The sequence below is a fragment of the Trachemys scripta genome, chromosome 25 (assembly GCF_013100865.1).
Source record: "Trachemys scripta elegans isolate TJP31775 chromosome 25, CAS_Tse_1.0, whole genome shotgun sequence".
Classification (NCBI taxonomy): domain Eukaryota; kingdom Metazoa; phylum Chordata; order Testudines; family Emydidae; genus Trachemys; species Trachemys scripta.
The window spans coordinates 285,313-299,703 of NC_048322.1; the positions used below are offsets into that span (position 1 = coordinate 285,313).

Below are 14,391 nucleotides of genomic sequence, written 5' to 3' on the forward strand. Positions count from 1 at the left end.
GCGCCCAGGCCCCCAGAGCTTCTTCCGCTCCAGGTCTTCGGCGGTGGGGGGTCCTTCCGCTCCGGACCTGCCGCCGAAGTGCCCTGAAGACCCGCGGCGGGGGGGTCCTTCCGCCCCGGGACCTGCTGCCGAAGCACTGGGTCTTCGGCGGCAATTCGGCGGTGGGGGGCCCCCCGCTGCCGAAGACCCCAGGCCCCCTGAATCCTCTAGGCGGCCCTGGGGAGAATTTTTGCCCTGAGTCCTTGTCCTAGACCTGGGGGTGAGGGAGGTGGGAAGGGGGTTAGGAGTCCCACACAGTGATCTGCTGAAGAGGATTCTGGCCCCCTCCTTTCTGAACTGTGCTTCTGGTGTCATTGAGACCAGTGTTAATCCGGAGTCATGGCAAGGAAAGACAAGGAGTGACTCCAGATGAACAGTTGGGCCAATGAGATCAGCACCAGTCCCTGTGGTGAGGTGGTTTCATTAGCTGCTCCCCCCCAGAGAGCTCTGGTTGTTGCTAAAGGAGGGAAGCTGCTCAAACGCTCTGTCCCCCTCTGCTCAGGATATTGGGGTTCAGCTTCCTGGGTCAGACACTGCAGCCTCCGCTGTGATCTGGGAGACCAGGCTTAGCAGCTGCTGCTCCATGGGGGTCTGCGAGGAAGTGACCTTAATTAAAGCTTCTTCTCTGCCCATCAAGTTGAGCCCTTTCTCCAGCTGGTACTAGCCCCCTAGGGCAGCCATAGGCCCTGTAAATACTAAATTCTGAGCCAGAGACTCCAGGTAATCGAGAGGGACCTCAGGGAAAGTGCTGGGATCTGGCATGAAAGTGATTCTCTCCTCGTTTCTCCTCCCATCTGCAATTGTCAGGAGAAAATCCACCCATGGGGGAGCAAAGAACCCAGGAATGGGGCTTTCCCAGCCAGAGGGGCAGGGAGAGGGGACTGGGTAAAGGAGATAGAAGGGGAAAGAGAGACTGAAAGGGAAGTGGGAGAAAAGTGGGGAGAGAGTTTCCAGGACTCTGATCTGCGCAGACACAGGTATTGCAGCACTCCTGGGCAGTGTCACTTTTCTGTGGACAAGATGAGGTTCAGAGAGAGGAAAAGCCAGTTCCTGACTCCATATCCCCACCAGCTGGGGTGTGGCTGCCACATTGTCATTGTCAGTGGGAATCTCCCCAAGTCATTCCTTTGGTTCTGCTCTTTTCTAATAAAGACTTTGTTACTGGAAAGGCTTAGAAATGTCTCTGTGAGCTTAGACTGGCAGGTGGGGCCAGGTCTACACTGTAACAAAGAGATCAAGCAATTTCCCGGCATGGGAATCTGGGGTGTCTGTCTGCAGGGAAAGGGCCTGGGGGTATCGTGCTGTGAAATGAACTAAACAGGGCCGGCGCTACCATTAAGGCGAACTAGGCGGTTGCCTAGGGCACCAAGATTTGGGGGCGCCAAAAAGCGGTGCCCCCAATTTTGTTTTTTACAGTGTTCCCAGTCTGGGCTGCCGGCGGCGCGCTGACACATGCAGCTCAGAGTCCATACAAATCACATAACTCAGAACCACCCCTACCAGGCGAACCATTTCCCTAGCCACTGCCAATGACCATTCTTCTTATGACTAGAAACGCTTTCTGATAACAGCAATAAAATGTACGTGGCAGAGACACCGAACCCCAAAGTCGGCTGTCCAAACATTCCTTCTGTTTTCGTGGACCCTGAACGCCCTTTTCCCGACCTCCCATGGGAATACACGGGGTGGAGAAAGGGAGGAGGATGGGGGTGGCAAACCTGCGAGGACTCATAAGTGGCCTAGATTCTAGGAACAGACCCATGAGGGTTCAGAAGTGGAAATGCCCTACTTTGTGGAAGGGGAAACAACCCACCTACATAGGGCTGTGTCGTGGGGTAGATACACCTGGTGAAGGGGTGTCTGGTCATGTAGAGTCAGCGGGGAGCTTACGTCTCAGCTGCCAGAGTCTCCCTGATGGCCTAACCCAGAAAACAGGAGAGCGTGACCTAGCGGTTGGGGAGCTGCCACCCCTGTGTGGGGTTAGCCGCAGGAGGTAGGGAGAGCAGGGCCCACCCTGCTCCTCCGGGTCCCAGCCCAGGGACTGAACAGTGGTGTGTGTCAGCGGGGATCCAGCTGTAACGTGCTGACCAATTTCTTGGTCCTATGACTTGGACTTCAGGATCTATTTCCCCTGGGCCTCTTCCTACCCATCTCAGTCCCTTCCTGGGTCACTGCAAATTGTCCCGTGTCCACCTGGGGTTTGGTGTGCCTGGCGTCTGTGGACAGGGGGTCCCACAGATCCCTGGAGAGCAGCTCGCAATATGCATCCTTCCTCCTGGGCAGTCCAGCCCGACAAAGCTCTGCTGCTTTCCTTTATATCCTGTCTCCAGGCTGGGCGTGCCTTGCAGGACAGTGGGGTGTGGTTTCCTCAGCCTGCAATGCACAGCTAACCCCAGCATGGCCAATGTGGAGTAGATAGATCTCATCATAGGTACGGAAAACTCACCAGACTCCCAGTGCTGGAGCCTGAGCCGACTAACCAGCGGCTGCTGTGAGATATGAAGGGGGCACCCACCAGTGAGGCGTAGGGGACATCTCTCTCCTCTCATATCCAGCTCCTCACAACAAGAAGCATGTTGGGCTTCCTTCTCCGGAGCTCTCCCTGCACCCTGCTAGGGGCTCCACCTCCTATGTCAGTCTGTGGCTAGTAGGGGTGTGATGGATCTGCTGGGAGAGACAAGGGGCTCTCTCTGTCCCCTCACCCTGGTGGTTCCTGGATGGGAAAGCAGAGATCTGGATGGGGATAGGACTGTGTTGACCATGAGCCTCCCAGAGCTTCCATTTGATGGGCTCCTCTTCCCCCACGAATAGTGGGGCTGTGAATGGGGCAGCAGATACTCAGTGTTGGACTCTTGCTCTTTCAGGGACCGGTGACCTTCGAGGAGGTGGCTGTGTATTTCACCAGGGAAGAGAGGGACGTCATGCAGGAGAACTATGAGAATGTGACTTTGCTGGGTAAGGATTCCCGTCCCCTCGGTTCTTAGAAGGGGAAATGATGAAATAAGGTTCACATCACCCCTACAATGCAACTTGTACTCTGCCCTGTTTCCATCACCCCAGCATACCAGAGACACACACACTAACACTCTGCCCTCCCCTGCTACACGACACTTTGGGAACAGCGCACAGGAGCAGTACAGCACAATGTCACATATCTTCTCTTTGCTAAGATAAAACTGGGGTTTGGGTCCCGCGTAAAGAAAAGAAACTTCTTACCCCCGGCCTTCACTGAAACACTGATCCTCCTCTACGCAAACCAGCTCCGACTTGCAAAATGATCCCACTCCCCTACCCTCACCGTGAGGATTTCTTCTGAGTCGTTACCTGCACTTGCCCCTCACTGAGCCCTAGAGATCACTAGTGTGTATCCCACCAGAGCGCTGCCAATCCTCAGGGCAAGAACTGCCCCTTGTGCGCCTTTAGTGACACAACCTACAACACTGAGCACTGACATGGGGCAGACTCGGTCCCTCAGGGGTCACCTGCACCTCTGCATACCACAGTCACAGCTCTGCCAGACTGTTCCAACTGCTCCCTCCACCATCTGATTACAGCTACAGCTGACCCAGTGCACACAGCTGCAGGGCATGCGGATAAATGTTCCAGCATGCGGATAAATGTTCCAGTCTGTGGAGCACAACGCAAACAATGGCACGTTCTTAGTCCTTCCTCATATCTATTATAGATTCGTAAGGCCAGAAGGGCTGGCTTAGCTTATCTAGTCTGATCTCCTGTATAACTGAGACGGGACCCCCGGGGTGCAGCCTGGCACTGTGCGACCGCTTTGCCCCCTTAACTCTCCAGCCTGGGCTGTCTCTCACAATGCCTCATGAGTGACCAGTAGCAACCCCTCCAGGTGCTGTGATCACTCAGCACAACAGCATGTGGAGACCCCACACCCAGCTAGATTGCATGAATGCTCCCATAGCCACTCACAAATCACACAGAGAAAGGCACCAACCAAATCCCCCCGGCTCCCAACCTTGTACCTCAGGAATATACCACCTTGCGCTGCTCAAGGTAAGCAATGCAGATTTATTAATTGGTTCCCCACTTCGTCAATGGAAAGTGGACAGACACCGGCCTTTGTAAAACCTGAGCAGAATTACCAGGCGCTTCAGGCAAACTCACTGGTAAAGATAAACAGTTAAACAAATGTATTGGCTATCGATTTTAACTGATAGGCAAAAAGTCAGAGTTAGTTACCAAAATAAAATAAAATATAAGCGCGCAGTCTAAACTCTCTACCCTATTAGACTGGGCAACATCTAGATTAAGCAGTTCCCACCCCCACCCCCCAGATATTGCAGTCCTTTCACCCTTGAAATCTGGGCCAGTATCTTCTGTTGGCGTCTCAAGTCTTCAGTGTCCTTGTTGTTTTCAGCACAGGTGGGGGCAGGAGACGGGCCAAGCCTGGGGCCCCCATGTTCTGTTTTATACCCTTAGTCCCATGTGCTTGGAGAACACACATCCAGGCATGTCTGGGGGGCATTACTGAGTCACCAGGCGAGGTTGAGCAATTCCCCTGGTGTGGCTTTATGCAGGTGAGTCATTGCATTGTAGCTCCCTTGCTGGACAATGGCTGGTGATGTCTGTTCAGCACCCACCTGGGTGTTGGTTACCTCCCTTATCATTGTCTCTGGAGAGCTAGTATTTGGGCACCTCCCAAACCCACAGCATGTTTTAGTGACAATCCTACAACACAATTCTCATAACTTCATATGCACTAATGACATACCTAATTAGATAGAACAGTGGCTTTCAGCAGATCATAACCTTTCCCCGGATACCTTACAAGGCAGGCTTTCTATGCAAGATCACAATTATATATAAATGAGGAATATGGGGGGTTCAGGGTGCTCCCCCAAGGTATGGAATGTTACAATAACACCGGCAATGGAATTTCATCCAGTTACTGCCGTCCTGAGCTGAACACCTTGTGTTTGACTAAATCCTATTTGGAAAGGCATCCGGTCTTGACGTGAAGACTTCAACAGATGGAGAATTCTCCGGTTCCTGTGGTAGTTTGTTCACCTTTGCACCATTGCATTCCCAGTGGCTCTTGCCAGCTGCAGGGTTGGAGGTGTGAGCACAGTAAAGGTTGCATTGTAGGGGTGGCGTGTACATGAACTTCGTTTTCTGGTTTGCAGAGGTTTAAGTTTAGCTGCCGTCCATATGGTGAAAGGCAGGAGACAGCCCTGGGCGCCTTTAACTCCGCAGTAAAGTAGTTTCTGGGCATTTAGTTTGCTTCATTTTTTGTAGTGGACGTTTTGCCACTCTAACTCTGACTACACTCGAACTTTTGCCAGCAGAACTGCGTGGATTTGCAAGGGAAGGGAGCAGGAAGGAAAGTGATTTTTCACAGCCCTAAACAATCGTGCTATCCTGGCAAAACTTTCAAGAGCAGACCACGTCAGAGTCTGCATGTGGATTTTGCAGCACTTCAAAATATTCTCAACAGGGAAGCGATAGACACACTCAAACCGCTGAGCCCTCTGAGAGTCTCCCTGGAGAATCCAGCCCCTGTTCCATTAGATGCTCTCAGTACTCTTAGAGTCACAGATATTCCAGTTTAACAGTTACACCTCCCATCACTGATCTGCCTAACACAGCACTTAGACGTGTTTAGAGTGAAAACAAGTAAATGTTTATTTAATGAAGTCTAGAAGTTTAAGTGATAGCAAGGGGAAGTATTGGGGAAAACTACACCTCAAGTACAATCAGAGCCCTGGACCTAGCCGTACAGAACTAGATTCTTTCGTGTGTTGTACAGCAATGCAATTGCAAAATGCTTCCAGCATTTCACAGCCGGGGTTGGCTGTGAAATGCTTCGTGAGACAAATCCCGCTGCCTGCTTGCTTCCATGGTGGAAGATGCAGGATGTTCCTCTATACCCTGAAACGTACCCCCACGTGCCATTATCATCACTCATAAATAGGATTCTGCCGCTTTTTTGTGTGCGTGTGTAAATTTCCTCTCTTGCAGATTTCACAATCTCTTCATTAGCATTTGGCTCAGCGTACAAACTGGGCCACGTCCCCCATCTGTCTGTCTGATCCCATCTGTCTCTTGTCTTAGTCTTAGATTGCCAGCTCTGAAGGGGGGCATCTTTTTGGTCTGTGTCTGTAGAATCTCCAGCCCCGTGGGATTGTTGCATGTCCGAGTTAATGACTCGAGGTTGTCAAAATAACCGGCTCACTTGGAATTATTTAATGTAAGATCATCAATCGGAGATTAGTACAGCACCATACAGAGCACAGGCAGAAAGAGGTTGTCCGATTAAGCGGGATCTGTGTGTCTCCTGTATCTGGAGGGGATGCGCAGTGTTCATTCCCGCAACTAAGTTCCCATATCAATATAATGGCGTAGGGTTTCAGACAAAGGAAACCTCATTGCCAAGAATATTCTCCCAGAAACATGTGTTTTGGTGTCATTTCTGTACATTCTCCGTTTACCTGATTTATGTGTGAAGGCATGATTATTTACGGCTGGGAGAACTAACAATTCTTCAAGATAATCTCTCTGTGGGTCCTTCTTACCCCACAGTCATTCTTCCCTGTTGATTCCCCAACAGGGAACATCTGCTGTAACATTCATCCCTAATTAGTTTCCCAAGTCTATATGTGCTTATGCCAGCATTATAGATCTATGGTAAAGAAAGGGTTTCCAAGCAGATCTGCAGTTGTATAGACATGGAAGGTGTTCGAGATGGTTAAAATATAGCATAATAGAGAACATTCCTGAATTGGGTCACTTATCAGTCAAGGGCCGGTGTTCTGGGCCTTAGAATTCAGAGAGACTCTTTGTTGAACTAAAAGTATTAATATTTAATAACCGGTACTAACAGAATCCTGGCCAACGACTGAGACTATGAGCATTACAGTAATACAAATAACAATCATTGGCAGGCCCAAGCAGTGGGAGAGAGAGTAGGAGAGTGTCCAGGCAGTGGCAGGCTGGTGGGGAGTAGGTTTGGGGTGAAGAGTTCCTGTGCACTGGGACGTCTGGGGGTAGTGAAGGGCTGGAAGATCTGGGAAGGAGTTGGGATGCTGAGGAGTTGGAGGGGGGAGTAAAGGGGAGGTGGGGGCTGGGTAATGTTTGCTGCAAGAAATGGGGGAACTAGCAATGGGAGGGAGGGAACAGGAGCTCTTGGGAGTTTGAAGCAAAGACGACTTGGGGCAGTGGGAAGGTGAGCTGGAAAACGGTTGGGCTGTGGGAAATTTGGGGGAGCCTGTAGTGAGGAAGGCTGCGGGCAATGCGAGTGGAGGGGAGATCACAAGGAGAGGGTACTCCAGGGGCAGTGGGATGAGGGCAGAGTGATTGAGAGCAGTGGGTGGAAGGGGAGTGGGTGTCAAAATCAGGGACCCTGTCCCCTTCCTGGTGTGTCTCATAAGAGCTGCCAGACTGGGTCAGACCAAAGGTCCATCTAGCCCAGTGTCCTGTCTTCCAATGCCAGGTGCTCCAGAGGGAATGAACAGACAGGTTTTCATCAAGTGATCCATCCCCTGTCACCCATTCCCAGCTTCTGGCTAACAGAAGTGAGAGACAACATCCCTGCCCATCCTGACTAATAGCCATTGATGGACCTATCTTCCTTGAATTTATCATGTTCTTTTTTAAATCCTGTTATAGTCTTGGTCTTCACAACATCCTCTGGCAAGGAGTTCCACAGGTTGACTATGTGTTGTTTGAAGAAATATTTCCTTTTGTTTGTTTCCCAGAAGCTGGGAATGGGTGACAGGGGATGGATCATTTGATAATTCCCTGTTCTGTTCATTCCCTCTGGGGTACCTGGCATTGGCCACTGTCAGGATACTGGGCTAGATGGACCTTTGGTCTGACCCAGTAGGGCCGTTCTTATTTTCTTATGTTGATAGTTAACTCTAGTTAAAGTAGTAAGTTGTACCATTTGTCTCTCTTGATCAGCAAAGAATCCTTATTATTCCTCTGAATGATCCAGGACAAAGTAGCCATTGCAGAGCACATGGTTTGGGGAGAATTCAGCTGTTGCTGACTCTTGCCAAGTGTATTCAAGGCTGGTAGAATCCAGAGTGTGCCTGGGGTGTAAGAAGCAGGCTGCTGATCTCAGAGCTGCTGGTCCAGGGTCACTTATCACACAGACACTCAGTGTGTCCTTGAATGCTGGCTGGGGGTATCCAGACAAGGGAGCTCCTGCAGCAGAACATTGAAACTCCCCCAGGATTACAGACGACACAACTCCTCACGGGTCTGGATTGCCCCCAGGATGTGAAAATGGCCTAGGTTGGTAGTGAAACATCTCGAGAATCCTGCTCCCCATCACCATCTGCAATAGCCACGATCTCTCTTCTCTGCAGGCGCCTTGGATCTTGAGCTCCATCATTCCTGACGTCACCTGGCCTGATGCTTATTTTTCACATTCTGCTTGTCCAGAGGAATTGGAGTCTGTTGCTCCTGGATTATAGCAGCTAATTTCCCAGTGTTCTCCACACCCAGAGATTTTCATACTCCCTCCCATTACACTTGACTCACTAGATTCCCTAATTCTGCAATAGGTGCTTTCCTGACATCTAATACTGTTGAGATCCTGTTGTCCCCATGACTCAGTGGGTTCCAGCTGAGAATACCAGATTCAGGACAAACTGCTGAGAAATAGGGCAGACTCCTCACCAAGCGGGTGGTTATTCTACCCTTAGATGTGTACCAAGGCAGTAACAAAAGTAAATGTCTGTCTCACCACACAGTCGTCAAAAATGCAATCTCCTTAAGCATCTCAGCATTTATTTCACCCCCCAGACCCTAGACGTTATGATTAGTGAATACTGGAAACCACTGTCATCAAAGGGTTCTTCTGATCTCAAAAGATCAGCCACATCGCCAGCTCAGTATGTAATTCAGATCTTACCCAATAATCATACTGTTTCCAGTCTTTTAATACTGCTAGCTTGCAAAAGACTTCTCTGGAAATTACCCAAACAACTTGGGGGTCATTGGTCCTTGTTTAAAGCTTCCTTGTTAGAAATCCAGTCCCAAAAAATGAAACAGGAAAAGAAGACAAAATGGAGATGTTTCCACAGTCTTTTATCCCCTCTCCCGTGTAGATGGGATTCTACTGTCCCTCAGTCTAAGTATGGAGAAAATTACAGGCACAAGATGGAGTCCAGGGTCACCTGAGCAAGTAACATGCACTTACAATACTTGCTAACTGACAGGGGCAAACCATTGGTCACTTGAAGGCTGATCACAGAATCATACAACTGGAAGGGACCTCGAGAGGTCATCTAGTCCAGTCCCCTGCACTCATGGCAGGACTAAGTATTATCTAGACCTTCCCTGACAGGTGTTTGTCCAACCTGCTCTTAAAAATCTCCAATGATGGAGACTCCACCACCTCCCTGGGCAATTTACTCCAGTGCTTAACCACTCTGACAGCTAGGAAGTTTTTTCTAATGTCCAACCTGAACCTCCTTTGCTGCAACTTGTCCTCTCCTCAGTAGTTAAGGAGAACAATTTTTTCTCCCTCCTCTTTGTAACATAAGAACGGCCATACTATGTCAGACCAAAGGTCCCTCTAGCCCAGTATCCTGTCTTCTGACAGCGGCCAATGCCAGGGAGGGAATGAACATAACAGGGAATCATCAAGTGATCCATCCCCTGTTGCCCATTTAGAGCTTCTGGCAAACTGAGGCCAGGGACACCATCCCTGCCCATCCTGGCTAATAGCCATTGATGGACCTGTCCTCCATGAACTTATTTAGTTCTTTTTTGAGCCCTGTTATATTCTTGGCCTTCACAACATCCTCTGGCAAGGAGTTCCACAGGTTGACTGTATGTTGTGTGGAAAAAATACTTCCTTTTGTTTGTTTTAAACCTGCTGCCTATTAATTTCATTTGGTAACTCCTAGTTCTTGTGTTATGAGAAGGAATAAATAACATTTCCTTATTTACTTTCTCCACACCAGTCATGATTTTATAGGTCTCTATCATAACCTTTTCCAATTCCAATTTATCCTTTTTGAGATGGGGCAACCAGAACTGCACGCAATATTCAAGATGTGGGCATACCATGGATTTATATAGTGGCAATATGATATTTTCTGGCTTATTATCTAACAACCTTTTATGTACTTGAAAACTGTTATGTCTCCACTCAGTCTTCTCTTCTCCAGACTAAACAAACCCATTTTTTTTCAATCTTCCCTCGTAGGTCATGTGTTCTAGGCCTTTAGTCTGTGCGTGTTCCCAGCAGATATGTCCCTCATAAGCAAAGTGTTCTGCACCTTTGAGGACCTGGGGAGCTGGATCTGGACTTTATTGGTTACTAAGGACTGGGGCTTAATTAATAAAAAATAATTAATGACAGCATCTTAGGAATTCACCTGATCTCATTTGTTTTCTTTCATCTGAGCAGGGTTTCCCGTTTCCAGACCTGATGTGATCTCCCAGCTGGAACAGGGGGAAGAGCCGTGGGTCCCAGACCTCCAGGGTTCAGGGGAAAAAGAGATCCTAAGACTTCCCTGCACAGGTGAGGAAACGTGAAACCTACTCAGAGTCTGAAAGTGCCTGAAGGAAACATCTGGGATCCTCTACAAAGACCTTGGGAGCTCTCTGGGTTCAGGATTGTCCCCAGGAGGTGTCGTATCCCCAGGGAAGATATAGCTCATGGCGTACTACAGCTCCTAACTGACGCCTGTCAGTAGCTTCTTCCCTTCCCATGGAGTATTTACATGGGATGTGAAGGACGAATTGATTCCCTTTGGGGGAAGAGTTTGGGGGAGTTCAGTTCCTGGTTTTTATTTGACATCTCTCCAGCACTTGTTTTGGTTTGCTCTTCCCTTTTCCATCCCTGTTTGAGGTTTCTCTCTCTGTCCTAGCAGGTGAGGTGATGGTGAGTGAGAATGAGGTGCAAAAGTCTCAGCAGGAAGATGCTGCGCAAGTGGAATCACATGGAGCATTATCGCAAAGATCCGAAGGGGATGTGTCCAGGAGTCATGAGGAGGGACAATCCTGTGAGATTCAGCAGACACCAGAGAGAGAGCAGGGAAACCAGCCAGGGGAGAAATTGGAGAAATTAATTTGCTCTCAGGGAACTCACAAGGACCTGAAGGAAACCACAGCCCAGCAGAAAATCCTCAGGAGAACGAAAAAAAATACATGCCCCGAGTGTGGGAAAAACTTTAGTCACTGCTCAACCCTTACTAAACATCGGAGAACACACAGAGCAGAGAGACCCTTTGAATGCTGTGAGTGTGGGAAAACCTTCATTTGGCACTCTCACCTTATTGCGCATCAGAGAATCCACACCAGTGCGAAACGCTATGAGTACCGTGAGGGTGGGAAAACCTTCACTCCGAACTCAAACCTTATTGCACATCACAAAATCCACACAGGTGAGAAACCTTATGAGTGTGGCGAGTGTGGGAAAAACTTCACTCAGAGCTCAGACCTTACTACCCATCAGAGAATCCATACGGGGGAGAGACCCTATGAATGCCGTGAGTGTAAGAAAAGCTTCATTCGACGGTCACACCTGATTACGCATAAAAGAATCCACACAGGAGAGAGGCCCTATGAATGCTGTGAGTGCGGGAAAAGCTTCACTGCCAGCTCAAACCTTATTCAGCATCAGAGGATCCACACAGGGGAGAGGCCCTATGAATGCAGCGAGTGTGGGAAAAGTTTCACTCAGAGCTCAGACCTTACTACACATCAGAGAATCCATACAGGGGAGAGACCCTATGTATGCTGTGAGTGCGGGAAAAGCTTCATTCGACGGTCACACCTGATTACGCATCAGAGAATCCACACAGGTGAGAAACCCTATGAATGTTGTGAGTGCGGGAAAAGCTTCACTGCCAGTTCAAACCTTATTCAGCATCAGAGAATCCACACAGGGGAGAGGCCATACCAATGTTGCGAGTGTGGGAAAAGCTTCACTCAGAGCTCAGAACTTGCTACACATCAGAGAATGCACAAGGGAGAGAGACCCTATGAATGCTGTGAGTGTGGGACAAATTTCACTGACCGCTCCGCCTTTCTCAATCATCAGCGAATCCACACCGGAGAGAGACCGTACGTATGCTTTGAGTGCGGGAAAACCTTCACTCGGAGCTCAAACCTCATTACACATCAGAGAATTCACACAGGTGAGAAACCCTACGAATGCAGTGAGTGCGGGAAAAGATTCACTCACAGCTCAAACCTTATAACGCATCAGAGAATCCACACAGCGGAAAGGCTCTATCAATGTGAGTGCGGGAAAAGCTTCACGGAGAGCTCGGCCCTTCTTAAACATCGGAGAATCCACGCAGGAGACAAACCCTACAAATGCTGTGAGTGCGGGAAAACCTTCACTCGGAGCTCCGCCTTTATCTCTCATCAGAGAATCTGCAAGGGAGAGAAACGCCATAAAAAACTTTAGGGCTACCGAAAAAAAAAATTTCTTGTGCTAATTCCCACGTAGTAATCTTTAAGGCTGTTTGAACCATTTGCATCACTGTTATCCCTCAGCTTGTCCAGATGAGTTGCCCATTTTTGCTTTTTGCCATTTGCCGTGTTTTGAGGTGGTTCCAATTGTCTTTTCTATCAACTCCATTGTCCCATGAGTAATGGGAGTGCGTCCCTCCTTCCAGGAACCAGGGAGCATCACATTTATACCGTTCCTCCTATTGCAAAGGTACTGTTAATCTCCAATGAACAGATTGTTCTGGGTTGTGCTGAAGAGCAGTTATTTTTGGACATTTTTATTTTCATTTTAAATATATTTAAATATGGTAAAAAGCAGGCGGTGCAGGGGGAAAAGTGTCATTTCAGCCTCTGCGACACAGGAAGGAGATGGGGTAACTCAGAGATTCCTTCCTTCCCCATCACTGCAGAACTGTTAAACTCTGCCTGGCTCAGACAGGAGGTATCTTCATCACATTCAGTCCCTCAACCTCTCAGAGTCATGTGATGCAGTGTTTGTGTTTGGAGATGATGCTTTGACTTCTTTAATCCTATATCGGAGTCGCTCTGACTGGAGAGGAAAGTGTCAAAGACCTGGAAGGGGAATTCAAATGGATCTCAAACACATTGTGATCATTTGGAGTTTAAATCCCAGGTTCCATCTATTGGCAAAGCCACTTCTGGCAAGGTGGCTGTTTTTCCCCCCATTGTGAGGATGCTAAAACTTTTGTATATAATTTAACTCAAAAAATGAGACAGTACTTAATGAAGCGGGTTTGAATGGATCAGAGGAGAATGTCATGGGAGAATCATGTCTTGATTCTGAGTTATTAGATGTAATCTGCTCTGGATTTTTCCCTTGACACTTTTATTGTCATGTATTCTGTCTCTCTATGATGTGGGTTTCTATCTCTCCTGAAGAATGTTTGGTCACCCAACTGGATATTAGTTTAGTTTGACAGGATATAGCTCAGATTTATTGGAGACTTTGAGACAAATGACCATTTGCCAAAGTCATTACTTCTCACTTCAGCGTTGTTTTTTCCCCGCCCCTCCATGATGACATGGAGAAAGTTCAAGTGCAGCTCTGTCAACAGGAGAGAACTCTCCAATTTACTGGACATGCTAACAAAGAAACAGCAATGATTTAAAATCTCCACTCGGAAATGGTGACCACCAGCAGACTGAACTGAAGGAAGTGCAGATGATCACATTGTTTAAGTCAATATCGTCTCAGATGATCTGGGGAGAGAATTCCACCGTAAGTGAGTTGGAGCTAGGCAAAATGCCCCTGTATTCAGTACCCAGAGCATTTGTAACCCAGGCTCTACAGAAGATCTCTCCTAGCTAATCCTATGATATGGGAAATGCTGCCCTTCACGATGCAGTGTGTGGAAGGAATAGAAGTGGGTTTTTTGTTGAATTTATCCTTTGTAGGAGCCACAAATATGTATAAAATGTAATAGCTGCAGAAAAATAGCCATTTTTAATAGAAACGTCACTTATGGTAACGTACAGAGATTCTGATCCAGGCCTGTATCTAGTTCCTAGTCTAGACCCGTGCCACTGCATTAAAGAAAATTTGGGCATATTTGGGGAAGCCATTCCGCACTAACACTGCTGGTTTGGAGTATCAGAGGGGTAGCCGTGTTAGTCTGAATCTGTAAAAAGCAACAGAGGGTCCTGTGGCACCTTTGAGACTAACAGAAGTATTGGGAGCATAAGCTATCGTGGGTAAGAACCTCACTTGCATCTGAAGAAGTGAGGTTCTTACCCACGATAGCTTATGCTCCCAATACTTCTGTTAGTCTCAAAGGTGCCACAGGACCCTCTGTTGCTTTTTACTGCTGGTTTGGTAAAGGATTCTACTTCAGAGACGTGTCAATTTACCCTAACCCAGGCCCAGGATTTAGAAAGAAGGGGGGTACA

The 14,391-nt window shown here is 48.3% G+C and overlaps 1 protein-coding gene across 2 annotated transcripts; it reads left to right on the forward strand.

Annotated features, from left to right (window-relative positions):
* The first annotated feature begins 221 nt into the window (after positions 1-221).
* LOC117870002 (zinc finger protein 345-like) lies at positions 222-14,158 on the forward strand. Of its 2 annotated transcripts, none has more exons than XM_034757149.1 (3): positions 222-2,994; positions 10,430-10,543; positions 10,893-14,158. In XM_034757149.1, the coding sequence occupies exons 1-3, from the start codon at positions 2,862-2,864 to the stop codon at positions 12,437-12,439; spliced, it is 1,794 nt and encodes a 597-aa protein (XP_034613040.1). In that variant the 5' UTR covers positions 222-2,861; the 3' UTR covers positions 12,440-14,158. The 2 variants fall into 2 exon arrangements, with proteins under 2 accessions (XP_034613040.1, XP_034613041.1); XM_034757150.1 differs by having other exon boundaries at positions 1,472-2,994; positions 10,896-14,158.
* Positions 14,159-14,391: the final 233 nt, after the last annotated feature.

Excerpts from the sequence above, each read along its gene's own strand:
- LOC117870002 (XM_034757149.1), top strand. The coding sequence starts at position 2,862 with ATGGGGCAGCAGATACTCAGTGTTGGACTCTTGCTCTTTCAGGGACCG. Across the intron at positions 2,995-10,429 it reads TGAGAATGTGACTTTGCTGG|GGTTTCCCGTTTCCAGACCT; the intron begins GTAAGGATTCCC and ends TCATCTGAGCAG. Across the intron at positions 10,544-10,892 it reads CCTAAGACTTCCCTGCACAG|CAGGTGAGGTGATGGTGAGT; the intron begins GTGAGGAAACGT and ends TCTCTGTCCTAG.